Genomic DNA, 25,670 nt, shown 5'->3' with positions numbered 1-25,670 from the left:
GTGTGTGTGTGTATATATATATATATATATATATATATATATATATACTGTTCAGACCTTGCTTTTTTTTTTAATTAACAATGTATCTTGGAGATCATTAATATGGAAATCATTCCATATTAATAACAGTTATCTGTGGAAATTTAGATTGTTTTCAAACTTTTGCTATTATAAACAAAACTGTACTGAATTACTTGGAATATAACTCATTTCACATTTTTAAAAGTACAGTATCTCTGGAAGATAAAGTCCTAGAAGTGGAATTTCTGTGTCAACGGGTATATGCATTTGTGTTTAAATAGATAATAACCAAATCGCCTTCCACAGAGGTTATACCAATTATATTCTCTCCATCAATGTATGAGAATGCTAGTTTCCCCACAGCCTTGCCAGCACAATATGTTGTGTTTTTTTGTGTCTTTGCCAATTTGAAAAATAAAAATGGTATCTTAGAGTGGTTTTGATTTGCAGTTTTCTACTATGAGTAAAGTCAAACATTTTTTGTATGCCTAACAGTCATTTGTATATCCTTTTCTGTGAACTATTTCATGTTTCTTGCCCCTTTTTCTTTTGCTTTCTTGATCTATTAGTAATTGATATCTCAGAGCTCTTTATACATTAAGAAGTTAGCCCAGTGTTTTTTATGTGAGTTGCAAATATTAGAGTGATTTGGTGGTAAAGTGATTCTTTACTAAGTGAACTTTTTGCTAATGAACCTACCATCAAGGCTGATATCCTAGTTCAGTGTCATCCTGTAGCATTCGAAAGACTTTGCTCTTCTTTGCTAGCGAGCCCAGTAGACTTAACTCTATCAGTGCTATGCTGTTCTAAGGAAAATGGAGAACCGTAAAGTCAGGTTTGTAACATTCCATGTGAACTTATTTCAGATTTGCTCAGAGTTCCCCAGAACCTAATCTAACCTTGTTTTAATTTTACGTATCTTTTGATTTAGCAGTGGAGTGTTGGATTGAAACATCAGACCAGAGCCCTGTAGCAATGTCTTTTTTTTTTCATTACATTTAGGGTCTAGTTCTGTTTATTTCAAAAATGCAAGAATTAAATAATGATGTGAGTGTGACTGGTTTTGTAGGTATGCTGTAAGCATCATGTGGGAATTGGATAAAACCTCCTATGAAATTAAGAAAGTATGGTACGGCAGAACCATTATTCGATCAGCATACAAATTATTTTATGAAGCAGCCCAAGAATTACTGGACGGAAACGTCGACATTGTTGATGATATTCCAGAATTCAGGGTCATGGATGAGAAGAGCCGACAAGCCAAGCTAGAGGAGTTACTGTGGGCAATCGGAAAGTTGACGGACATAGCCCGCCACATCCGAGCCAAACGAGACCAATGCGGAGCCCTGGGGCTGGAAGGGGTAGAGGTTCGCATCCAGCTCGATGAGAAGAAGAACATTCACGACCTCATCCCCAAGCAGCCCCTGGAAGTCCATGAGACGGTGGCTGAATGCATGATCCTGGCCAACCACTGGGTAGCCAAGAAGATCTACGAGAGCTTCCCTCGCCAGGCCTTGCTGCGCCGGCACCCTCCTCCACACCAGGAGTTTTTTTCTGAACTCCGAGAGTGTGCTAAAGCAAAGGGCTTCTTCATAGATACACGGTAATTCCTCTTTTGAGGGGGCAGGGAACTGGAAGGGGACGCTATGCACTTATTGATCTTACAGTAGTTCTTAAAATGTGACAGCCACATCTTTGACCAAAAATAGAAAACTTCTTGGCTTTCTTCATTTACTACAATGTAGGTATAGAGGCTTCAATTTTTTTTTTTTTTTTTTTTTTTATTTTGCCACATCACGTGGCTTGTGGGACCTTTGGTCCCCAACAAGGGGTAGAACCCATGCCCCCCCTGCAGTGGAAGCTCAGAGTCCTAACCACTGGACTGCCAGGGAATTCCCTAGAGACTTCAAATTAAAACAAGTTTATTTAGGCGTAATTTTGACCCACTACAGTTTGTAATATAAAAGTAAGGAACCTGTTATCCTTGATTTAATTTCATCTGCCCCTTAGGCAAATGCGAAGACTTAATCCTCTATTTCAATAAAAAAAAATGCAGCCTATCTCTGTGCCAGTATCGTAAGACACCACACCGATGGTAAATTTATACCATCCCTCTGTAGAATGAGACGTTTTTACTCCCCACCTCCAGGATAAAATATTTTCCGTTAAAAATGATGTATAAAGGGGATTCTTTTTTCAATATTTTGTTGTCAGTAACAGGTGCTAATTAATATATCTTTTATTCATTTATGAAAATGGATTTTTTTGCCTCTCTCTTTAGGCGATAGTATCTCTTAACTGGTTTAGTCCGTGGTTGAGCTCTGAGTGCGTGCCAGACACACATGCTAAGGGCTTTCAGGTGTTAGCTTGGATCATTCATTTATATTTTACAGATAGGGAAATTAAGTCTGGAGAGGTTAATTTGCCAATAATTTAGCAGCTAGTTAGGGCAGAGCCAGGATGGGAATCCATGTCTGTCAGACTTGAAAGCTCACATTAGTGCCCACTCTGTCACATTGCTTCTCCTTTCATCATCCGCCATTCTCCTTCCCTATTTCTCTTGGCAGGCTATGGTACAGAACTGAATTATATACTATATTATTAAATTGTTAATATAGCTCTATATTTCCTGGGTTTTAAAAAACTACTTAAAAGTAAGTAAATAGATACTTCCTCTCGCCCTCTTTAAAAAAAGAAAAAGGTTTTCTTTTTCTGGGTTTCTTTTAGTTGTGTACTTCAGGTTTAGTTCTGTTTTGTTTTTTAACTCTCTCTGGCTCAATAATTTTTTTTTTGGCTGCACTGCCTGGCATGCAGGATCTTAGTTCCCCGACCAGGGATCAAAGCATGGAGTCTTAACCACTGGACCACCAGGGGAGTCCCTGGCTCAATAATTCTTGATTTAAAAAAAGGAAAAATCCATTCTTTGACCTGTACAGGATGTTTAAGGTTAAGGGTGTTAGGAATTTAATTCAGCCAAGTACCTGGCCACCCATTATGTGCTGAGAATAACTTCATCTCATAAGTTCAGCACATTACTCTTCAGTACTTAAGAAACGTATTTGAGGGAATTCCCTGGTGGTCCAGTGGTTAGGACTTGGCGCTTTCACTGCCATGGCCGAGGTTCGATCCCTGGTCAGGGAACTAAGATCCTGCAAGCCACGCAGCATGGCACACAAAAAAGAAAAGAAATGTATTTGAATTCTGACACGCTTTGTTTAAACCTCAAAAGCAAACTAGATTTCTTTTTTTTTCTTTTGGCTGCGTTGGGTCTTCGTTGCTGCACAGGCTTTTCTCTGGTTGTGGCGAGCAGGGGCTACTCTTCGTTGCCGTGCGCAGGCTTCTCATTGCGGTGGCTTCTCTTGTTGTGGAGCACGGGCTCTAGGCGTGCAGGCTTCAGTAGTTGTGGCACACGGGCTCAGTAGTTGTGGCCTGTGGACTCTAGAGCGCAGGCTCAGTATCTGTGGCACACGGGCTTAGTTGTTCCGTGTCATGTGGGATCCTCCCCGACCAGGGCTCGAACCCGTGTCTCCTGCATTGGCAGGCAGATTCTTAACCACTGCACCACCAGGGAAGCCCGGCAAACTAGATTTCTATAGTTGAAAAAAGTTGCTTCTGAAATGTGTCCAAAATAAATTTAACTACTAGCAGATGAACGTATTCAGATGGTGAGTGAAGGGTTCCCCTCAGAGTGTTGACTTGTAAATTATTGCTGGGGACTAAATAAAAGTTTTTACATTTTTTTGTCAGGTCCAATAAAGCACTGGCTGATTCTCTGGATAATGCAAATGACCCCAACGATCCCATTGTCAACTGGTTGCTTCGATCAATGGCTACACAAGCCATGTCTAACGCACTGTATTTCTCCACTGGATCATGTGCCGAGGAAGAGTTCCATCACTATGGTGAATGATAAAATTTTACTCTGTGTGCCTATAACCTTGAGCAAGTTGTTTAAAAAGTATGTTTTTTTGTTTATTTTGATTTTTTGGTTTATTTTTGAAGGTCTAGCATTAGATAAATATACTCACTTTACCTCTCCGATAAGAAGATACTCAGATATTATAGTACACCGACTGTTAATGGCAGCCATTTCAAAAGATAAGAAAATGGAAATTAAGGAAAATTTGTTCAGCAACAAAGATCTGGAGGAATTATGCAAACATATCAACAACAGAAACCGAGTAAGAGGGAATTTTTAATTCTCTTACCCGTCATCTCTTTTGCTAACAGAAAAGCTTTATTGTATAGTGGAATGAAGTACCGTATATTCTAGCAAATTAAACTCTAGAATTATTCCAACCAACGAAATAACATGAAACATCATAAAGTTTGTTGAGTAGCTCTCAAGACATTTACAAATGTTCTGAAGTGACTTAATGTGAATTTATGAGATTTACCATGGGTTAGCTGTTTTTCCCAAAATGTAGAAATGTGAAAGATTATTATCTTACTACCCAAAGATAATAACAATCCTAGACACTTCTTTTTATTTATAAAATTATCCAATCATACCTGCTGTTTGAAATCTGCCTTTTTTCACTTAACATGTTATTGATAGCATACCATGTCAATATAGTTACATCATTGTTTTAGAAACTGCTTTGTATTCTATTTTATATTGTTGCTAGTGGCCATAATGTTGTACAGCTTGGAACTAGACCATTTGGTGATACATAAGATTGGAAGCTGCCTAAATGTTTAATATTATTTTCTGTATCCAGGGTTCTAGTTTGATACTGTGCAACATTATAGCCACTAGTCAGGTTGGTTTAAATTAAAATTTCAGTTCCTCAGTCACTAGCCACACTAGCCCAACAGACACGTGTGGCTTGTGGCTACCTATGGGACAACACAGATACAGAACGTTTCCACCACTGCAGAAAGTTCTGTTAGGCAGCACTGTTCCAGGCAATCTAGTTTACAACCATCCTTGTGTATACACTTTTACAGACTTCTCACATTTTGCCTGGATAAATTCCTGGTAATAATGAATTGCTGAGTCAAAGGGGCTGCACAAATAAAACTTTCATACCTATTACTAAATTGCCCTTCAGAATAGTAGTTCTAATTTGCACTTCTACCAGCAGGATTTGGGTAGGACAGACTTGAAAATAAAGGTAAGACATAGACCTGGATACTTTTCCTCTTCCTGTATGAACTATAGACAGTTTTTAAATAACAAGTTGTTTTCTTAAAAGGATTTTCTAAGACATTTTTGAGGGAATGATAAAGGGTCCCTCAAATTTGACTTAACTCATAATAGAGAAGAATGTTTGTATTAATAGTTTTCTAGAACCTAGCCTTTTTTAAAAGTCATTGTTTCTGTGGGAATATGAATCCCATGTTTCTTGTGGGGTGTCAGGGAAGTCCACCATCACGCTTTGGGGTTGTGCTTCTTCTTAGGCAGCACAGCATTCTCAGAAGCAGTCTACAGAGCTCTTCCAGTGCATGTATTTTAAAGACAAAGACCCAGAAACTGAGGAGCGTTGCATAGCTGATGGGGTTATATATTCAATTAGGACAAACGGTGTGCTTGTGTTTATACCAAGGTATGTTATTTCTAACACAATAGTTATTAAGAAATCATGGTTAACCTTAAAGTATAGATATGGTATATAAATGGTACATTAGATGTAATTTATTAAAGCATTTATTTTAGCAACTGTTTTGTAGTTATCATATGTACATAATGTAATACATAATTCATTATGTAAGTATAAATGGATATTAGAATCTAGTACATCTGTATCAGTCTTAGAGTTTTACTTTGTTATTTAGCAAAACATTTTGTTTCCATCTGCTCAATGAAATAGATATTTGGAGGTAAATCAGATGAAAAGTTCTTTTTTTTTTGGAAAAGTTGTTTTTAATCTGTAAGAAAAACTAGCATTCTAGATAAGTATACAAAATCTGCATACTAAGAATATATTATCTCTGGATTTTTATTCTGACAACGATTCAGGTTTGGGATTAAAGGTGCTGCTTATCTAAAAAATAAAGATGGTTTGGTGATCTCATGCAGCCCAGATGGCCATTCTGAATGGAAACCAGGATCCCTTCAACGATTTCAAAACAAAATCACCTCTACCACGACAGGAGGGGAATCTGTTACGTTCCATTTGTTTGACCACGTAACAGTAAGTCTGTATTTATGTTAAGTATTGCTTTCACTGCAAAGAACAAAGACTGTGATTTAGTAATATGCATTTTCTCCTCTATGACAGGTGAGAATATCTGTACAGGCCTCACGTTGCCATTCTGATACAATAAGGCTTGAAATAATAAGCAACAAACCATACACGATGCCAGATACAGAACTTTTTCAGCAGAGTTCCCTCTTGCTAAAGAGTGATTTAGTGAAAGAAGTAACTAGATCAATGGAGGAAGCTCAACTTGCTCAAGAAGTCAAAGTAAATGTCATCGAGAAAGATTATCAAAAATATTGCCAGACAAAGGGAAGAAGCCTGTACACACTTCTAGAGGAAATAAGAGACCTAGCTCTCCTGGATGTTTCCAACAGTTATGGAATATGAAACTCTTCTTACTTCATTAAAAGACCTTTGTCTTACGTGAATATTTTACCTTCTTTTAAACATTAGGATATAATTTTCTGCATCACCCAATGTCACGCAATCCCTGAGTGGGACTGGGTAGATATTTCAGATATTTGTGAAATGTTTTCTTATCGTTAATTTAAGTTGCATGAAATAAAGTACAGTTAGGTCACTATGGAAAGTGGTTTTTCAGAGATAAGTAGATACTGAATCCTGGCTCTGCAAATCATGTTGCTGGTCTTGTTAATAAACCCAGAATTGACTTTTGGTTAGCTTGTCTCAAATCCATTCTTTTATAGTATTAATTTTTACAGTAATTGCTACATTTGGGTCATAGGCCCCTCTGACATCTGCCAGGTTAACTTTTCAGTCACCTTCAGATAATAAGCTCCGTCCTGTCCACGTATCCACTTTAAAACTCCCTATTTCGTATTTGACTCAGTCACCCCTGCTGTCCCCAGCACCAATTGGGGATAGGGCTTAGGGAGCCGGGTGGGGCGCACAGGGTAAGGTCTGTTCTCTCAAACCTCCATTCCCACCCTCTCCTTGGATGATGAGTTGCATTAGACTTGCCCTTGCTGGAGACTTGTTACTTAGCACCATCACTCTGCCAGTCTTCCCCCAAAAAAGCAACCTTCCCATGTCCTAGTTTGTAAAAACTAGCTTTGCCTTTCCCTCTCCCCCATGGGAATCTCCTGCCAAGAACCAGACCAACCTCTAAACTTGATTCTCAACGTGGTACTTTCTATCTGCAGCTACCCTTCCACCAAGGTGATAAACTCAGGCAGGAAAAACTCCAATTAGGTCCTCCCACCACGTGGCCCTAACACTTCAGCCTCATATTCACCATTCCCAAAGCTCTCATTTCTTAGATTTTCATTTCTGTATTATTGTACATGTTCTTCCCAATCCTTGGCATCTCCACTGAATCCTCCCTACGTGCTCTGTGTTCCCCATTATACTTTGCAAGTTTCTCTCCAACTAACTAGTCAGTAAGGTACCAAGGAGCATGTGAACTTCCCCAGCACCTATGCAGGCCAAGCAATGTATCAGCTTTTCACGTGACCCTTTAAGTATTAAAGTGACTCCTCAAAAGACATGTAAACACATATAACAACTGTAAACATTTTACCAAAAGTGTAAAGTGTAGAACTAAATAGCAATGAGAAACTTTTATAAAGCCTCTAGGGATAGTTTGTGAGCTTATTTTTAAAAAAAAAGAACATTAGCATTTATTACATATTTACATCTTAAAACACCACCCAATTTAGTAAAAACAGGGCATTCAATGGCACACTAACAGTTGAAGCTACTTCTTAACTACCAATCATTTTTACAAGGTCATACCCATATAAAAATAAACACTAAGGAGAATAAATAGACAACGAAAGTGAATAAGAAACAAGTATAGATAATACCAGATTTTAAACAGGAATCTATAAAAGTTTCACTATATAAGGATTTTCACTCAAAGTAGGCAAAATGCATAGTCATCTCAAATTTGGAAGATAGCAAGTTAATAGATTTTCTCATTTGAGGCCTATCCAACCTCAGTAACATTTCTAGATGAAGCCTTAACTTACTATTATGTATTTTAAAAGGACTGGTCCAGTTGCATTTTCTCTATTTTTAATTCCTCCCCTTCACTTACAGTATTGGCAGCAGCATCACTATGTGGATTGTCTAGAAGGTCTTTGTTAAATCCATTTGATTCTTCCTCCTTTTGCTCCTCACCTGTACTACCCTCTTCAGGTGTCTGTGTACTGGGTGTGTTCATTAACAAGTCTGCAAGAGAAATCATTATTATTCATTACAAGCACCTGATCCAATCTTACCTAATACAAACTTCTTCACATGTTTAAATCAGTAGAGATGAAATCTACGATCACTTTAGTTAATGTTAATTATGATAACTTTCTTCCAAATAAAGCCATTTTTATACATGTATAAAATCCATTCAAAATGCAAGTCTTGAACTCAGACTTTTGAATCAGTCAAATGCAACTGTTCTCATTTTAAAAATCACAACTACTAGATAGAAGTTTTTAAAAATCAAATGTTCTTATGAGATGTATGTCAAAGTGATCTACAGTAAAGAACATTTAAGATACTCATTTCTAGTGAAAAATTTTAAAGTCATATATTATAAATATCGTTTGTTTAATTTTTATTTTTTTTGGCTGCGTTGGGTCTTTGTTGCTGTGCACGGGCTTTCTCTAGTTGCGGTGCGTGGGCTTCTCATTGCGGTGGTCTCTCTTGTTGCGGAGCATGGGCTCTAGGGCGCATGCGCTTCAGTAGCTGTGGCACAAGAACTCAGTAGTTGTGGCTCATGGGCTCTAGAACACAGGCTCAGTGGTGTGGCACACAGGCTTAGTTGCTCCATGGCATGTGGGATCTTCCTGGACCAGAGATTGAACCCATGTCCCCTGCACTGGCAGGCGGATTCTTATCCACTACACCACCAGGGAAGTCCCTTAAAGTCATATATTATAAATAGAAGATGAGCCTTAAAATGCTTATTGCCACGTAAACTTTGATAATGACAGCAAGGAAGAACTGTCATCAACAATAGTTGTATCTTCATTAAATTTTTCACAAGGTAGTACAAAACATCCATTTGTTAAGTTAAAAGTTAAATTCATCCTGGACTTCCCTGGTGGCACAGTGGTTAAGAATCCTCCTGCCAATATAGGAGACACAGGTTCGATCCCTGGTCCGGGAAGATCCCACATGGCACAAAGCAACTAAGCCCATGCACCACAACTACTGAGCCTGTGCTCTAGAGACCACGAGCCTCAACTACAGAAGCCCACGCTCTAGGGCCCACATGCCGCAACTACTGAGCCCACGTGCTGCAACTACTGAAGCCCATGCGCCTAGAGCCCATGCTCCGCAACAAGAGAAGCCACTGCAATGAGAAGCCTGCGCGCTGCAATGAAGAGTAGCCCCTGCTTGCTCCAACTAGAGAAAGCCCACGTGCAGCAACAAAGACCCAATGCAGCCAAACAAAAATAAATAATTAAAAATTTTTTGAAACTTAAAAAAAAAAAATTAGTCCTTGCTTCAGCAGCACATATACTAAAATTGGAATGATAGAGAAGATTAGCATGGCCACTGTGCAAGTATGACACACAAATTCGTGAAGCATTCCATATTTTTAAGAGTCATGTACCACAATGTTCATTGCAGCACTATTTACAACAGCCAGGACATGGAAGCAACCTAAGTGTCCATCAACAGATGAATGGATAAAGAAGATGTGGCACATATATACAATGGAATATTACTCAGCCATAAAAAGAAATGAAATTGAGTTATTTGTAGTGAGGTGGATGGACCTAGAGTCTCATACAAAGTGAAGTAAGTCAGGAAGAGAAAAATACCATAACGCTAACACATTTATATAGAATCTTAAAAAAAAAATGGTTCTGATGAACATAGGGACAGGACAGGAATAAAGATGCAGACGTAGAGAATAGACTTGAGGACATGGGGAGGTGGAAGGGTAAGCTGGGACGAAGTGAGAGAGTGGCATTGACATATATACACTATCAATTGTAAAACAGATAGCTAGTGGGAAGCAGCCACGTAGCACAAGGAGATCAGCTCGGTGCTTTGTGACCACCCAGAGGGGTGGGATAGGGAGACACAAGAGGGAGGAGATATGGGAATATATGTATATGTTTAGCTGATTCACTGTGTTAAACACCAGAAACGAACACAACACTGTAAAGCGATTATACTCCAATAAAGATGTTAAAAAAAAAAAAAAAAAAAAAAAAGATGTTAAAAAAAAAATCATTCTAACTGGAAAAAAAATCATAATAATACCACTGAATAATTTTCACTTGAGAATTTCATTATTTTGGGTGAAACTTGTTTTACAACATGTAATCTTCACTACTTACTGTAATTCCTATTTTCCCATTTCAAAAGGAAAAAACTGGATTGGAAATTGACAAAGATAAATGCGACTGTGCATGCTTCATTCAAAACCAATTTGCAATTATTTTTAAATATAGTTTTAACAAACTTGTCTAGTTTCCAAACCCACAGTCTGTTTAAAAAACATCAAATTTTAAGGCAGTTTTAAAAGAGACAAGGGAATCAACAAGAAATCAAACATGACGGCTCACAACAGAAGTGAAACGCTGCAATAAAAAGCATTTTTGGACCTATTCATGTCACAGCAAATGGCTCTAAAGTCCTCAATGGGTACAAAGAATTTTATATGTTTAGTAAAGTACCACAGTAATGTTTTAATTATCATAACGATAAAATTGTATGTCACATGTTTTAAGGAGTCAGGGAAGAATATGTTTTCGAAAGATCCAGAATCAATTTTAAATGATTAAAACAATTTTTTAAGAGACACTCAGCTACCCAGAAAACTGTCCTGGACGCATGTATTCTTTGAGGATTCCAGCTAGCTCTCGAGCCTGCTCTCTCTCAAATATACATAAGCTTAATATACTATATCACATTTGTCTATTCCTAGAGGTATTTTATTTTGGGGAAGAGTAAAGAGGTTAAAATTTCTAACATGCCCTTGATATATTAATGATAGCACATAAAATCCAGCATAAAATTTACCATTTCCTAGGGACTGACTATTACTCAGTAGCTTTGCCTGTCTTCTTTCCAAGGCCAGTTGTTTATTTCTCTCAATTCTTTGTTGTTGTTCTTCTGTTAGGCTTCTACTCGACTCAGAAGCAAACTCTGCACTTCCAGATGAGTTTGTCAGAAAGGGATCTAACTCGGTAGCAGTTACACCATGGCCATTATTTTCCCCTACTTCATCTGCAGTAGAAAAGAAAAAATTAGTACATCTGTAGTGTTAAATTAGTTAGAAAAAGAGCTTATGCAGCTATTAACTGAAAACCAGTTTAAAGCAACAAGGTGCCAGACCTGAAGAAACAATTTGTGAGGTATGAGAATGTTACAAATACATGCTTGATTCAAACAAGTAGAAGGAATATTTATTAATCACTTTAAAGAGGCATTTTAAGTCAAATGGAATACTAGTTCAAAAACATGCATGAACAGAAAGCAAAAGTTCTTAGTTGCTAATAAAAGAACTTAAAGAATCCAAAGTATATCCTTGTTGTGTTTTTCTTTTAATTAATTTATTTATTTTTGGCTGCGCTGGGTCTTTGTTGCTGTGTGCAGGCTTTTTCTCTAGTTGCGGTGAGTAGGGGCTACTCTTCCTTGCGGTGTGCGGGTTTCTCACTGCGGTGGTTTCTCTTTTGTGGAGCACAGGCTCTAGGTGCGCAGGCTTCAGTAGTTGTGGCTTGCAGGCTCTAGAGCACAAGCTCAGTAGTTGTGGAGCACGGGCTTAGTTGCTCCGCAGCATGTGGGATCTTCCCGGACCAGGGCTCAAACCCGTGTCCCTTGCATTGGCAGGCGGATTCTTAACCACTGCACCACCAGGGAAGCCCTATCCTTGTTTTATATTAAAAACATTTTAGTAGCTTGCCATATTGTCTGTATGATACACAGTAATGATTTTATATAGGCTATTTTTTGTGTATGGTAAAACTGAGACACAGTGAAAAAGGGGAAGAAATTTAGAGATCTGTGGACATATTTCCAAGTTAACTTTTTAAAAAATTCAGTGCTCTCTACATGATTAGTCTTAATAAATTCTTAAAGCCCTGTACACCAGTTATCTCAAAGTAGGATGTTCCTAAAATGATCCACAGGGTATGAAAAGTAAATACTAGATCTTCCATTTATATTTCATTTAAGAATTACGAAAAATTAACTTTTACTAACTTATATTTAAAAGAACTGGCAGTAACAAACTATCACTTATCCATATGACAGCTAATCATCTGGTCTGTAAGCTACCTTCAAGACAGCAAGCTCATACTGCGGAAGGGTGGAATTGGGTCTTCACTCATTTTTTAATTTCAGCATACTATGATATATAGCTAATTCTGACTACCCAGTTAAGCAACCTGACATACTATCTATTTTAACCAAAACAACCCTAACAAAATGCACAAGTGGTAGCTTTAAAAGATTTCTGCAAAATAACAAAAATAACAAAAATAACCTTCTCTCTGTATCATTCACATTATGGTGTTAAAAAAATAATAAATAACCTCATCAGATCTGACAAGTAGGTAAAAAAAACTTCATTATCACCAAGACCACCATTTGAAATGAGCTTACAATTACTCTCCTTGTCCTATGCACATATTGTACAGTGAGGTATTAGCTAATGCCAGTAAAAACCATCACAACTAGCAAAACATTTAAAACATAAAGACAAACCAGTGAGGTTTAAAAATCATGTATTTAATCCAGCATTTTACAATCTAAGCCCCTTTTGAGGTTTCTTCCTTAATAGTGAAAGACAGAAAGCCATATACTTTTCCTTCCTGATATGGAAAAAAATGTGTCAAGAAACTAAAATACATTCCTTTGTCAGGAAATATTGATGGAGTACATTTAGAAAACATTGCTGGAAAAGTTAAGAAACAAGTATTAGAACCAACTATGCAATAGACAGGATTTCTAATATGCTTCACCTTATAGGGCTTATAGGATTCTGAATTAATAGTAATGAAATACATAAAAAACTATTCAATACTTTTCTGTGAGCCATGAAAGGAAAGATCTCTTCAACAGTAAATGACCTCTTTAGTACAAACAATGTCTTAACAGAAAATCCATGTGAATATAACCACTTTTGACTAGGATAAAGGTGGCATTAAAAAAAATTAGAACCACACATGAAATTCATTCACTGCCACATTCATAGGCAAGCTATTGTGGCAAAGAAGCTAAAGCCAAAAATATTCAATGTGCTACAGGATGCCATCACTCTGGTACATATAAACTAACAGATAAACTACATAATAATTAAAGGGAAATAAGAGCTATTTAAAAAAAGCATAGTGAAATCAGGAATGGGGCTGAGGGTCCAATTTTAACAGTGTGGTAGGGGAGACTTCACTGAACTGACATTTGAAAACAGTTTGACACGGGTGAGAGAGTTAACCATGCAGATTTAGGGGCAGGAGGAAGGGAAAGGACAGTGTTCAAGGCAGAGTGCAAAAGCCTTAAGATAGAAATATGCCTGGAAGGCTCAAGGAACAGCTAGGATGCAAGTGTGGCTGAAGCAACGGAATAGTAAAGATACCGTCAGGGAGGCAAGAAGAATGGGTTAAGGACACAAAAACAAGATTCTCTAGGGCCAAGTAGGACAATATAAAGACTGTGGCTTTTACTTTGATTGAAATAAGGAACTACTACAGGGCTCTGAGCAGAGGAATGACATGACGACACATGCTAAAAATACAAAAACTAATTTTCAGTAAAACGATTGAAAAGGGGCAGATGAAAATTTGCTAGTAAATGTCAACAAAAGTCCTTGCACTGGTAATGAGACTGAAAGATGAATACCAAGATTTACTAAGTGCAGTTAATGATGCTCTACTTCCATTTGGGTTTACTCATCTTAGAAAGGTTAAAACCAAGATTTGGGAGAAAAAACTGAATCTACAACCAAACCTTCAAACCACTGATCAAAAAGTATTAGCCCAAAATTTTTGGTAAATATTATTCAGTAGAATATTCAATCATATTGTTCTTACTTTAAAACTGCAATGTTAAGATCAAAATGTACATTATATATCATATCAGTACAGCAGTACATGTATTAGAAAAATAAAATGTTCAAAACATTTTTACTGTTGTAGTGCCTCATGCAAAAGTCTGGAGACTATTCTCTTAGAATACAAAGAAAACAGATTCAACAACTAACAAGGCTCTCTGATACAGGCCTCCTCTATGTACCCAATACCGCAACTTGCCTATAATTCCATGAATGGTGCCATGTTCATTTATGCCTCTGCATAAGTGGCTGCCTCTATCCAAAATCACCTCTGCCTAACTTCTACTGCTTATCATTTAAAGTACTTGTGATACCTCCTCTGTAAAGCTTTCCCCTCTCCTACCAAGCTTTCCTCTCCCCTAGGTAAAAGTAACTGTGTTCTCCTTTGCCCCGTATGCTGTCCCCTGTTCATCTCCAATTACAGCACCTTGCAGACTACTGGCATGTTACTAGTTCACGGTATGTTAGCCCATGAAGCAAGGGGTCTGACTGCATTCACCTTTATCCCTGAACCTTTAGCACATAGTACGCAGCTCAAAAAGTTCGATGAGGGCTTCCCTGGTGGCGCAGTGGTGGAGAGCCCCCCTGCCGATGCAGGGGACATGGGTTCGTGCCCTGGTCCGGGAAGATCCCACATGCCGCAGAGCGGCTGGGCCGCTGAGCCATGGCCGCTGAGCCTACGCGTGCGGAGCCTGTGCTCCGCAACGGGAGAGGCCACAACAGTGAGAGGCCCGCGTACCGCAAAAAAAAAAAAAAAAAAGTTTGAGGAATAAGCTAACTGACCCAGTAGTATACGCTGTGAGATTTAGACTCTAATAACTAATTCCTTTCCATCTATCAAATCCCATGCCATCAATTCGTACCATACCTTACCAAGTAATTAAATCTTGGATTATTTAAATCACAATCCTTCACACTTTTAAAAGCAGTTTATAAATAATTTGGGGGGATTCTATATAGAGCCTGTATTTTCTGCTACATCTATTAAATTTTTTAAAAACAAAAAACAAACATGTATGGAGCCATCGCACAGAAAATCTGACAACTATACAGACTCTGTCGGCAGGAACCATATGTTTTGATGTGTGTGACTGCCTATGGTTGCATTGTACAACTAACAAATGCAATCAATACCAGGAACAGTCACATAGGTCTAATTAAAGTCCTATATACAAGATCTGTACTCTTGTGTGAGATGTGACCTATTTCATCATCAAATTGTTCTGCCTAATTCCTCAGAGCCACTTTTTTTTTTTTTTTTTGCAGTACGCGGGCCTCTCACTGTTGTGGCCTCTCCCACCAGGTAAGCCCCAGAGCCACTTTTTTATAATGGTGGACATGTATATGAACACTGTATCTTCTCATATATTTTTATTAGCAAGCACTACAAAGGATCAATGGGTCATCATTATGAGTTCTCAAAAGCTCATGTTCTGTGGCTAAATATATTTTACAACATCTCTTAATGGCATACCACCATGTCTTTAAGAAACAAATATGCACAACATTCTAGACGTACCAAGGCATCTTAACTCATTCCTATTTACTGTACTTTATATACTCAAAATAGACTAAGAACCCATTCCTGTAACACTGCCTACCCCAACTAGATCTATTTCTAAAAGCAAAATTATTATAAAGTAGATAAACCTATATTCTTACCATTATTGCTAACAAAATCTTCATGTAAAATAGGGAGATCAAGTCGAATTCGTTTTAAACAGGTCTGAAAATAAAAAACATTTTTACATTTTCACTTAGATTTGGGGGAAAATGGTCATTGATTTTATTATTAGTTTCAAAAAAAGTTGTTCAAATAGCTACTATTAGTTCCTTCTCTCTACTAAGACTGAAAATGAAGACCCCCAAAGAGCTACTTAGCCTCACTAATCTATCCTTATACAATTTAGCATTGTGAATGATATTCATAATGATCTCAACACCTACCTGAACTTCCTTTTTATTTCCCAGATATTCAACTCTGTCAATAAAATCTTCAAATTGCAGTTTAGGGAATAGCCTATGCGCCCAGTGCTCCATGTGTCTGATTAGTGTCTTCAAGTCCTCAGCCTGGAACATAAAAATAAAAATGCTAAATAGAAGACATTCTCACAACTGACCTTGTCAGCAGATTTCAGAACTGAATAATAGTATCAAAGTCACTCGTGTCCTTTTATAAGGTTAATAAACTTTTAGAAGAAACTTTAAGAAGAAAAATATTTATCAAGGGCTTAGAGCAGGTGTCCCCAGCCCCCGGCCATGGACTGGTCCATGGTGGGTTAGGAACTGGGCCGCACAGCAGGAGGTGAGCAATGGGCGAGTAAGAGAGCGAAGCTTCATCTGCCGCTCCCCATCGCTCACATTACCACCTGACCCATCCCCCACACCCCTCACCACCCCTCGTCCCCCGGGGAAAACTGTCTTCCACGAAACCAGTCCCTGGTGCCAAAAAGGTTGGGGACTGCGGGCTTAGAGGACTGCAGTCTAATAGCACTGGATAGATTTTTAAAAATCAGAGGAAAAAAGAAACCCAGTATGAAAACTTAATGAAAGTTAAAAGATAATCACATGTGTCTTTTCAGACCTATAAATACTTGAAAATAAACTTCAATAAAATATGGCAAGATAGCTTTTAGAAATAACTATACAAACTGACAGGTCTCTAAACGATATACAGAAAGCATTGAGAATCAGCTCTGTGAAAATATATTCAGAAATCCCAAGGGCAAAGTACCAAAGACTAGCAAGAACAGTGTAAACATTCTCAGACCACAATACCTCTCTATATTTGAAATTTCAATTTAACATTAAAAATTTTTTAATGCAAATGAAAAACAAAGTTTAATAAACTGGAGTAATAAATGAAAAAAGTTCCAAGTTCCTGATTTTACTGTGCAATATTTTTTTATTTTCTTATAGTATTTTAAAATAGGAGACTGGTTAAAAGCTCTGGATCAGACTGCATAGATTCAAATCTAAATTCTACCACTTAATAGCTGTGTGACTTTGAACAAATCACTTTACCTCTGTGTGCCTTTTTCTTCATGAATAAAACGAGAACATACATACCTCATTGGGTTGTTAGGAGGATTAAGTAATACAAGTAAAGTGCCTGACACAAAGCAAGTCCTCAAATGTTGGCAATTTTTGTTTGTGGTGGTATATGATCTTGTCTAAGAAGCTAATGGTTAAAACAACAACTCTACCAATAACTCAATATGTAATGCTGAGAACATAATGTCATTTCATTCTCATTCTGATAAAGATAAAAGTTCTTTCAAAAGTTCAATCATCGGGCTTCCCTGGTAGCGCAGTGGATAAGAATCTGCCTGCCAATGCAGGGGACACGGGTTCGCTCCCTGGTCCGGGAAGATCCCACATGCTGCGGAGCAACTAAGCCCGTGCGCCATAACTACTGAGCCTGCACTCTAGAGCCTGTGAGCCACAACTACTGAAGCCCACACGCCTAGAGCCTGTGCTCCGCAACAAGAGAAGCCACTGCAATGAGAAGCCCATGCACCGCAACAAAGAGTAGCCCCTGCTCACCGCAACTAGAGAAAGCTCATGTGCAGCAATGAAGACCCAATACAGTCAAAGATAATAAAATAAAAATTTTTTTAAATTAAAAAAAAAAGTTCAATCACCTATGACCATTTTCCAGTTGTTGGGATAGCTGATCAGCCACCTCACAATATCACATTACACCCAAGGGACAGAGAAGAGAAATACCTAAATACAGTGTGAAGTCCCAAGTCATACATGGAGAAAAAAGCATCGAGGATTCAACTTCGTTAGAAAATAGTAGAATTTTCAAAGGCAAAGTACAGAAGACTAGACAAACTCAGAGCCCAACCTCACCCAGTGAAGGAACACAAAATATTTATCCTTCGTATAAGTTTATTTATCTTTTAAAGTACTTATTATGAAAATGATGAAGAGGTCATAAATTCAAAGCACCAATTCATCACTACTACCTGAAAATTTCAATAAGAGCAATGAATTAACCGAGCTGGGCATGCTTTTAAAATATCTTGATTTATGTTTAGTTTTGTGGCAAAAGAGGACACAGACTTATATTCTCCCTTCCTGTCCACCGAAACTAAGCAAGTGTACTACAATTTTCAGCCTCCCAGGTTTGAAATCTTGGGATTAATTTTTACTTTTGTACCTCCCAATCACCTCCAAGTATTATATATTGTTCATCCCTCTACTATTACCCTATCCAGGCTATTTCACCTCATTCTGCTGGTAGTGAAATAGCCTCTGAATTGCTATCTGCCTCCAGCTGCTTCCCTCTTTCCAACTATCCTGAATACCACACCAAGATCATGCTCATGCTGTGTTAATGTTACTCTAGCTGGGCCGTGAAATGGAAAGTTGAGGCTCTGCCCTTAACCACTGGCAGTGGAGGCTTAAAACTCTAAAACTCAGCTTCCTTCACTAGGTAACGGGACCAACACCTACCCCAGAGGTTGATAATGAAAGAATATAATTGAAAATATTTCATAAACTGCAAAGCTCTACAAAGGTATCATCTGCAAAAAACTGTATCTACACGCTACACGATTCAAAGAGAATTTTTAAATGTACATTTGTGCAGAGATTTACATTTGTGCAGTTCCTAAATGTCTTCAAATAGTGTCCTTTCTACTACCTCATAGTTTCTAAAGAGATATGATGATGAATGATGATATCTGTGAAACATTCTAAGATTCCTAAGAACATGATAATGGGCCCACAGTCTTATCGATATTTTAAAAAACAAAGGTCTAAAATAAAAATCAGACACTTCTTACCTCATGACCTTTACCTTTGAATTTTGCCTTATCAAACACATGCCTTAATGCTGGAAGCCCTCTCTCTGAAATTAATCTGTGAATAGAAATATGTTTTAAATTTCAAGTTTTCTAAAGACATCAAGGCCAAACCAAGACCATAAGAAGAAAAAAATATTAACTACTGAACTGAGAAAAATGTCTGATCTCCAAATCATCCCAACCAAAAGCCTGTAACATAAAAGGGAAAAAATGATGGAAAGAAAAGTATAAATATTTAAGGAAATAGTAAATGTACCTCTCAGCATTCAGCTTGGGTATATTCCTTTTAACTGTTCTCTTTGGAGGTACAGGAACAGGTGCTCCTCTCCCTAACTCTGGTGAAATATACCAAGATTTAATATTACTTAAGTAATTTAAGCCTCATTTATAAAAGGTATCATTTCTAAGCTGTTAGATGGATAGCTGAACATGGACACCACTTTGGAACCCTATACAGACCTTCTTCAGGTTCAGCTCCTTCACCATCTTCTCTCTCTGGAGAGGCTGGAGGTGGGAATGGAGGTAAAGTTTCATCTTCTATATGCTCATAATCTGGTAGGTCAATCAAGCCATTCTCCTGTGGTTCTAGCATCTTTTCCTCTAGGGGGGAAAAAAGTAAACATGTTTATGCATCCAAGTAGTCTTCTTATTACACAGTTAAGTTCCACTTGCAGCAAAATGCACGTGTTTCAGTCAGTTAAACCATATTTCAAACTCACACATCGTGAACTGAAGTGAAGAAGATAACAGTTATGGAAAAAAGAACAAAGTTAGAAATTAGAACTGAGTTCTAATGTAGACCCTACCACTAAATAACAATATGATTTTGAGCAAATCATTTTACCTCAACTGTTGAGTCTCCCCATCATAAAATGATGATTTTAACTTTTCAGAGGGTTTCAAATTGTGGTCCAAAGGGGTGTGAAATTGGCAGGGTACAGTACCTCACCCCCACTTCAACCAGAGAAGCTTTTTAAAAATACTGTTGGGAATTCCCTGGTAGTCCAGTGGTTAGGGCTCTGTGTTCTCACTGCTGAGGGCCCGGGTTCAATCCCTGCTCCAGGAACTAATATGCCATAAGCTGTGCAGGAGGACCGAAAAAGCAAAGATAAAAATAAAAATACTGTTTACATATTGGTTTTCTAGTAAGGTCTCCTTTGAAGAAATGGAAATAATCCTTAAGTTGGTAACTTGAAAGAATGCTTTACGGTACCATCTTACTTGACCTCTCAGAAACATCTGACACTTTTGATCAGTTCCTTTTTCTGGAAAAGTGTTTTTGTTGACTCCTGAAATACAGTACTCAACTGGCTTTCCTCCCTTCCTGGACACTCCTCCTGGATCTTCTTTGCAGATTCATATTCCTCTAACCTGGTCAGTTAGTATCCAAGACTTCATCTTAGGCCCTCTTCACTCAGTTATGCACATGGCTTTAATTTATAGATGACCCATTAATTTTTTATCTCCACCTGAGCATCAAATCCGAGCTCTAAATCCCTACTTCTCATTTTACAGCTCTAAAATTTCTCAAAGGCACCTATAACTCATCATGTATAAAACCAACCTTCTAAATTTTCCCAATTCAATGAATGACACCTATCCAGCTATATATCAGAAACCTGCAACACTTCATTAACACTTCATTCCCCCATCCTAAATACCCTGTCCATTTTACTTCCAGATTAACCCTTAAGTCCGTCCATTTCTCCCTATTTCCACAACCACTTCCTAACACTTCTTGTTTGGATTACACCATTACTCCTATCCATTTTGCCCTTTCAATCCATTCTCCATATTACAGCTCAACTGAACCTTTGGAAATGTCAAGCTGATCACATTACTGTTAGGCTTAAATACTTCAATGGCTTCCTACTGCTCTTAGGATAATGATAAAACTCCAAGGCCCTGCGGGGTTTAGCACTTTCCTACTTCTCCAGACTTACTTCACACCATTCTCCATGCTTTTTCTTTCTACCCCTCAGGCCACTAGACCTTTACAAAAGCTGTTTCCTATCTTGAAGGCTCTTCCATAACTCCTAATCTCTTTCAGATCTCAACCATCACCTCAGAAAAGTCTCCCCCAATTTTCCTAAACTAAATCCTCCTACGACAAGCATTCAAAATGTCAAGTACAAGTTTTGTAGCACTCACCCAGTTCCAATATTAGGTTCTATTTGTGTGATTATTTGATTAATGTCTGTCTCCCATCATAGACTGTAGCTCTAAAAGGGCAATGACAAGGTGGGTCTCTGTGCTCCTCTACTGTATCCCCAGAAGTGATATACAGCCAGTGCTCAAGAAATAGCTGTTGATCTTGGTCCTCCCAACTCGAACTAGCAGAAAACCTGAGCAGTTCTGCAGCCCCAAAGGAGGGCACACCTCCTAACGCCTACTTCAAATGTGGCCAAGAGGGAAATGCACAGGGAAGGGGCTCCTGGAGGGCAAGGCTGGGACCCTGGAGGAGGGGAACAAGGGGGTGGCCCCAGAGAGCAGAACTGAGGTGGCCAATTGAGCTTTCTCATTTCACTGCCAGGGCAGGTAGCCCAGGAATCCTCACTATCCAAATCCATGTGCTTCCTGAATTCAGACGGTGAGAATTATTTTTAGTGAGTTCAGGTCATGGGTAGTGTAATGCATTACCCAAATCTATCAGATTCCTGAGTTTGGGATAACATGAGAGTTCATGAAGGAAAGATATCTCAAAAAATTATCTGAATCTGTTCAGTTCCTGAGTTTATGGACAGGGAGAGTTCTGATGGCAATGATACTTGTAATTCCTGTCTAGCAGGATTTAATAACTGCAATGGGCCACTAATAAAAGAAAGAAAGAATTTGGTTTTTTTTTTAAATATTTATTTGGCTGTGCCAGGTCTTAGTTGCAGCACTCGGGATCTTCGTTGCTGTGTGTGGGACCTTCGTTGCGTCATATGGAGTCTTTAGTTGCGGCATGCGGGATCTTTAGTTTCAGCATGCAAACTCTTAGTTGCAATATGTGGGATCTAGTTCCCTGACCAGGGATCGAACCTGGGCCACCTACATTGGGAGTGCGGAGTCTTAGACACTGGACCACCAGGGAAGTCCCAGAAATAATTGTTGAATGGAGGAATGAAGAATTCCAAAGCTTCCCCAAAACTGTAAAACTACTGGAGCTAGAGGATCTCCAAAGTCTCTCCAATTCTAAACTTCCAAGACCACAAGTACATAAAAAAAAACCAAAATATCAACCATAGGTTTTCAAAATTGGAAAGGCAGTTAAAGGTCATATTGAAGTTCCTTCGGTTAAGTAAAAATGAAAAACACATTTTTCATTTTTACCAAGAAATTTTTTGAACAACGTATTCACCATTTTGTTCCACTACCTTCTGCCATTTTTCAGGTAACTTCACAATTCCATCTTCCCAAAACTTTTTAACCTTTTGAGCAAAGAACTGTTCCAGGTGCCTTTTACAGTCTTCCAGGGAATTGAAATTTTTTCCATTAAGAGAATTTTGTAAAAGACTGAAATAAATGGAAATCCGAAGGTTCAATGTCCAGTGAATATGGTGGATGAATCAGAACTTCCTAGCCAAGCTGTAACAGTTTTTGCCTGGTCATCAAAGAAACATGCAGTCTTGTGGTATCCTGATGGAAGATTATGCGTTTTCCACTAATTCTGGACTCTTCGTCAAGTGCTGCTTTCAGTTGGTCCAACTGGGAGCAGTACTTGTTGGAATTAATCTTTGGTTTTCCGGAAGGAGCTCATAATGGAGGACTCCCTTCCAATCCCACCATATACACAACATCACCTTCTTTGCATGAAGACCAGCCTTTGGTGTGGTTGGTGGTAGTTCATTTCCCTTTCCCCATGATCTCCTCCATTCCACATTATTGTACAGTACCCACTTTTCATTGCCCATCACAATTTGTTTTAAAATGGAACATTTTCTTTACATTTAAATAGAGAATCGCGTGCGGAAATATGGTCAAGAAGGTTTTTCGCTTAACTTATGTGGAACCCAAACATCAAAGCGATTCACATAACCAAGCTGGTGCAAATGATTTTCAATGTTTGATTTGGATATTTTGAGTATGTCTATCTCCCACATGGTATAACTTTGATTGTTCTCAATTAATGTCTCAGTTTGATCACCGATCTACCTGACCGTGGAGCACCATCCAGCAAGAAATCTCCAGCACAAAACTTCACAAACCACTTTTGACACCTTCGATCAGTCACAGCACCTTCTCACACTGCACAAATCTTTTTTTATGTTTCAGTGTCATTTTTACCTTTCTTGAAATAACAAAGCATAATTATGCCAAAAGTGTTGCTTTTTGTCTTCCATCTTCAATATTAAAATGGCTACACAAAAATTCACCAATTTTGATAAGTTTTTTTAAATGCACGTTGATATTTCATTGTTTCAAATGAAGTTAAAGACAACTAAGAAGCGCTACTAGAGCCATCTTGCAGAAAAAAGGAACGAACTTTTTGGCCTCACTCTATCAATAGTTAAGCTTTCTGGGAAGAAATGGGGCTCACACCTTTGAAGCCAACAGGGAGCGATGAATGAGATAACAGGGCACACACTATATTAAGTGTGACGATGCAATGCAAGGAACCAGCCAAGCCTGGGGTAGGACTTGTCAGGAAATTTGTAGTGAATAAGATAGCTCTGTCTTGGGCTTCCCTGGTGGCGCAGTGGTTGAGAGTCCGCCTGCCGATGCAGGGGATGCCGGTTCGTGCCCCGGTCCGGGAGGATCCCACATGCCGCAGAGCAGCTGGGCCCGTGAGCCATGGCCGCTGAGCCTGCGCGTCCGGAGCCTATGCTCCGCAAAGGGAGAGGCCACAACAGTAAGAGGCCCACGTACCGCAAAAGAAGATAGCTCTGTCTTTAACTTCTTGACAATGGTTGCCTAGTCTCTTTTTAGACATTTATTAAGGTCTCTTCACTTCCTTCTCTAGTCCTCAGACTCGCAGAAGAGTGAAGGTAACAAAAAAATTTAATACCCAAATTCGTTCCCAGACCCTTAGGTGTCCAATGCCCAACTTTTCCTAAGTCACCAAAACATAAGTCCCTGTCGCTAGGAAGTCCTACCAAACTGACTCAATGACCTCCTTGCTACCCAGCCCTAAAACCACAAAACTTCCCATCCCATCCCTCTTCTCCGACCTCCCTTCATCCTCACTCCCCTGTCTGTCCTCTCACTTCAACCACATTCATTCAACATTCACAGGACGCCTCCAGTGTTTAGAAGCCCCGGTACAGAAACTGGAGATATAAAGATGTATCTGACATACGTTACCTTGCACTAAAAGGCTTGGTTTAGAGAGAGACAGACCCGAATCGTAAACAAGAAGTAAAAGCGCCGGCCCTGGTCCCCACCAACCTTCTCTCCGCACAGGTCGCAGCCGGTCAGGCCTCCTTCCTCTCCAGTCCCGATCAGCCCAGGTCCGTCTCAGTCATGTCCTCCGGCTTCCTCACTCCCTCCTTGCGACTTCCCGGCATCCCCGCTCCCCAGCCTGACTCCCTCGGCCAGCTCTCCCCTCGGGAACTTCACTCTCCCGCCAAACCGCTCTCACCTCGAGCAGACTGCAGTAGCCACAGCACAGGGATCCGCGCGGCCGGGAAACGGTGTATCTCGCGAAACTCTCGCGAGAAGAGTCCTTGGCTTTTGGCGCCAAAAGCCTGGGCGGTGCCTACCGGACCCACCTCCCCCAGGTCCCGCCCACCCACGTCTATCCCCACCTTTCCGGCGTCCGACTCATCCCACACTGCTTTCCCTACCGCTTCCGCCCTCCCGAATTCTTCGGAGGAGTTTAGTCTCCTAGTCCGCGTGATGTTCGTGTTTGTTATGCTCTATGCACTTCAGACTTTGGAAGTAGATCTCAGGTTTTTAGAAAACTGGGTTGTGGACGGAATATAAAGGATGGAGGCAAACAGAATTTGACGAGAAACTACCGATTCTTCAGAGTTACTAACAAAATTCCTTGAACATAAGAGTTCTATTAATTGAATAATGAGCCGAGAAAAGAGGCAGTAAAGAGCTAGTGTTAGGATTGTGGGCACAAAGAAGAATGTCAAAAATATGTTACCTTTAATTTTTTTTTAAGTGAGTCCAAATATATTCGTGCAATATATATTTGCTTGCACACACATGCACACAAAATAAATATATAAGTAAGTGGAGATGGGAACTGGACATACGGGACAGAGTGGGATGGGGACTTAACACCATACTTTTTTGGAACATATAAATGTGTTAACTATTCAGAAAACTAAAAAAAGTTACCTTTAGCACCTATAGCATCAAGATTTGACAGACCAAGAAGATGAGTAGTGTTTGCTACATTCTCTACTTTTCTGTAGCTTGAAATATTTCATTAAAATTATAGAATAAATATGTGAAAAGAATAAGAGAAAGTAAATTGCAAGCTCTATCTAAAATTATGTATGCAAATATGTATATGTACCACATTTTCCTTAATTTTATGGTTTTATTTCTATAAATGCAAGATAAAAAATATTAAGCAATTTACAAAATTAACATTAATTTAAATGGGAAATATGTTAACTTCAAGAGTCCGGGTAACTGAGGCAAGAGGCATTCTTCTAATTATCCAGATAACAGTCTATATTCTCCACTTTATATCTAATAAAACAAATATAAAAG

At 38.8% G+C, this 25,670-nt stretch overlaps 2 protein-coding genes, 2 non-coding genes and 1 pseudogene across 6 annotated transcripts in view; 3 read left to right on the top strand and 2 right to left on the bottom strand.

The window, feature by feature from the left end:
* DIS3L (DIS3 like exosome 3'-5' exoribonuclease) overlaps window positions 1–6,844 on the top strand; it is a 34,099-nt gene extending 27,255 nt beyond the window's left edge. Inside the window, exons 12-17 of one of the 2 annotated variants that reach the window (XM_024735165.1) lie at window positions 1,091–1,624; window positions 3,769–3,923; window positions 4,024–4,202; window positions 5,425–5,570; window positions 5,984–6,158; window positions 6,246–6,844. In XM_024735165.1, the coding sequence (XP_024590933.1) occupies window positions 1,091–1,624; window positions 3,769–3,923; window positions 4,024–4,202; window positions 5,425–5,570; window positions 5,984–6,158; window positions 6,246–6,554 (1,498 nt within the window). In that variant the 3' untranslated portion in view covers window positions 6,555–6,844. The remainder of the gene's footprint in view (window positions 1–1,090; window positions 1,625–3,768; window positions 3,924–4,023; window positions 4,203–5,424; window positions 5,571–5,983; window positions 6,159–6,245) is intronic. The other variant, XM_024735166.1, reaches the window with a different exon arrangement.
* Window positions 3,091–3,162, top strand: TRNAE-UUC (transfer RNA glutamic acid (anticodon UUC)). Its single transcript has one exon. It is a non-coding gene; the product is annotated as a tRNA-Glu (tRNA).
* Window positions 6,845–6,998: 154 nt separating the features above from the next.
* On the bottom strand, window positions 6,999–24,636 carry TIPIN (TIMELESS interacting protein). Of its 2 annotated transcripts, none has more exons than XM_024735168.1 (8): window positions 24,580–24,636; window positions 19,476–19,616; window positions 19,273–19,351; window positions 18,996–19,071; window positions 16,147–16,269; window positions 15,862–15,925; window positions 11,169–11,375; window positions 6,999–8,360 (listed from the first exon to the last, which is right to left on the bottom strand). In XM_024735168.1, the coding sequence occupies exons 2-8, from the start codon at window positions 19,606–19,608 to the stop codon at window positions 8,170–8,172; spliced, it is 873 nt and encodes a 290-aa protein (XP_024590936.1). In that variant the 5' UTR covers window positions 19,609–19,616; window positions 24,580–24,636; the 3' UTR covers window positions 6,999–8,169. The 2 variants fall into 2 exon arrangements, with proteins under 2 accessions (XP_024590936.1, XP_024590935.1); XM_024735167.1 differs by having other exon boundaries at window positions 24,387–24,614.
* Window positions 9,634–9,734, top strand: LOC112393194 (uncharacterized; annotated as a pseudogene).
* On the bottom strand, window positions 15,211–15,346 carry LOC112393190 (small Cajal body-specific RNA 14). The gene has a single exon (XR_003001856.1).
* Window positions 24,637–25,670: the final 1,034 nt, after the last annotated feature.

Source organism: Neophocaena asiaeorientalis, unplaced genomic scaffold, assembly GCF_003031525.2.
Source record: "Neophocaena asiaeorientalis asiaeorientalis breed wild unplaced genomic scaffold, Neophocaena_asiaeorientalis_V1.1 scaffold264, whole genome shotgun sequence".
Classification (NCBI taxonomy): Eukaryota; Metazoa; Chordata; class Mammalia; order Artiodactyla; family Phocoenidae; genus Neophocaena; species Neophocaena asiaeorientalis.
The sequence above is the reverse complement of the archived record's forward strand: the minus strand, read 5'-3'. Positions and strand labels throughout refer to the sequence as shown.

Bases quoted from the DNA above. Each gene is read 5' to 3' on its own strand.
- TIPIN (XM_024735168.1), bottom strand. From the start codon at position 19,608: ATGCTAGAACCACAGGAGAATGGCTTGATTGACCTACCAGATTATGAG. The intron at 19,352-19,475 runs GTCTGTATAGGG...ATATTTCACCAG, and splicing joins AGGAGCTGAACCTGAAGAAG to AGTTAGGGAGAGGAGCACCT. The intron at 8,361-11,168 runs GTAAATTTTATG...TTTCTCTTGCAG, and splicing joins TAGTCAGTCCCTAGGAAATG to ACTTGTTAATGAACACACCC.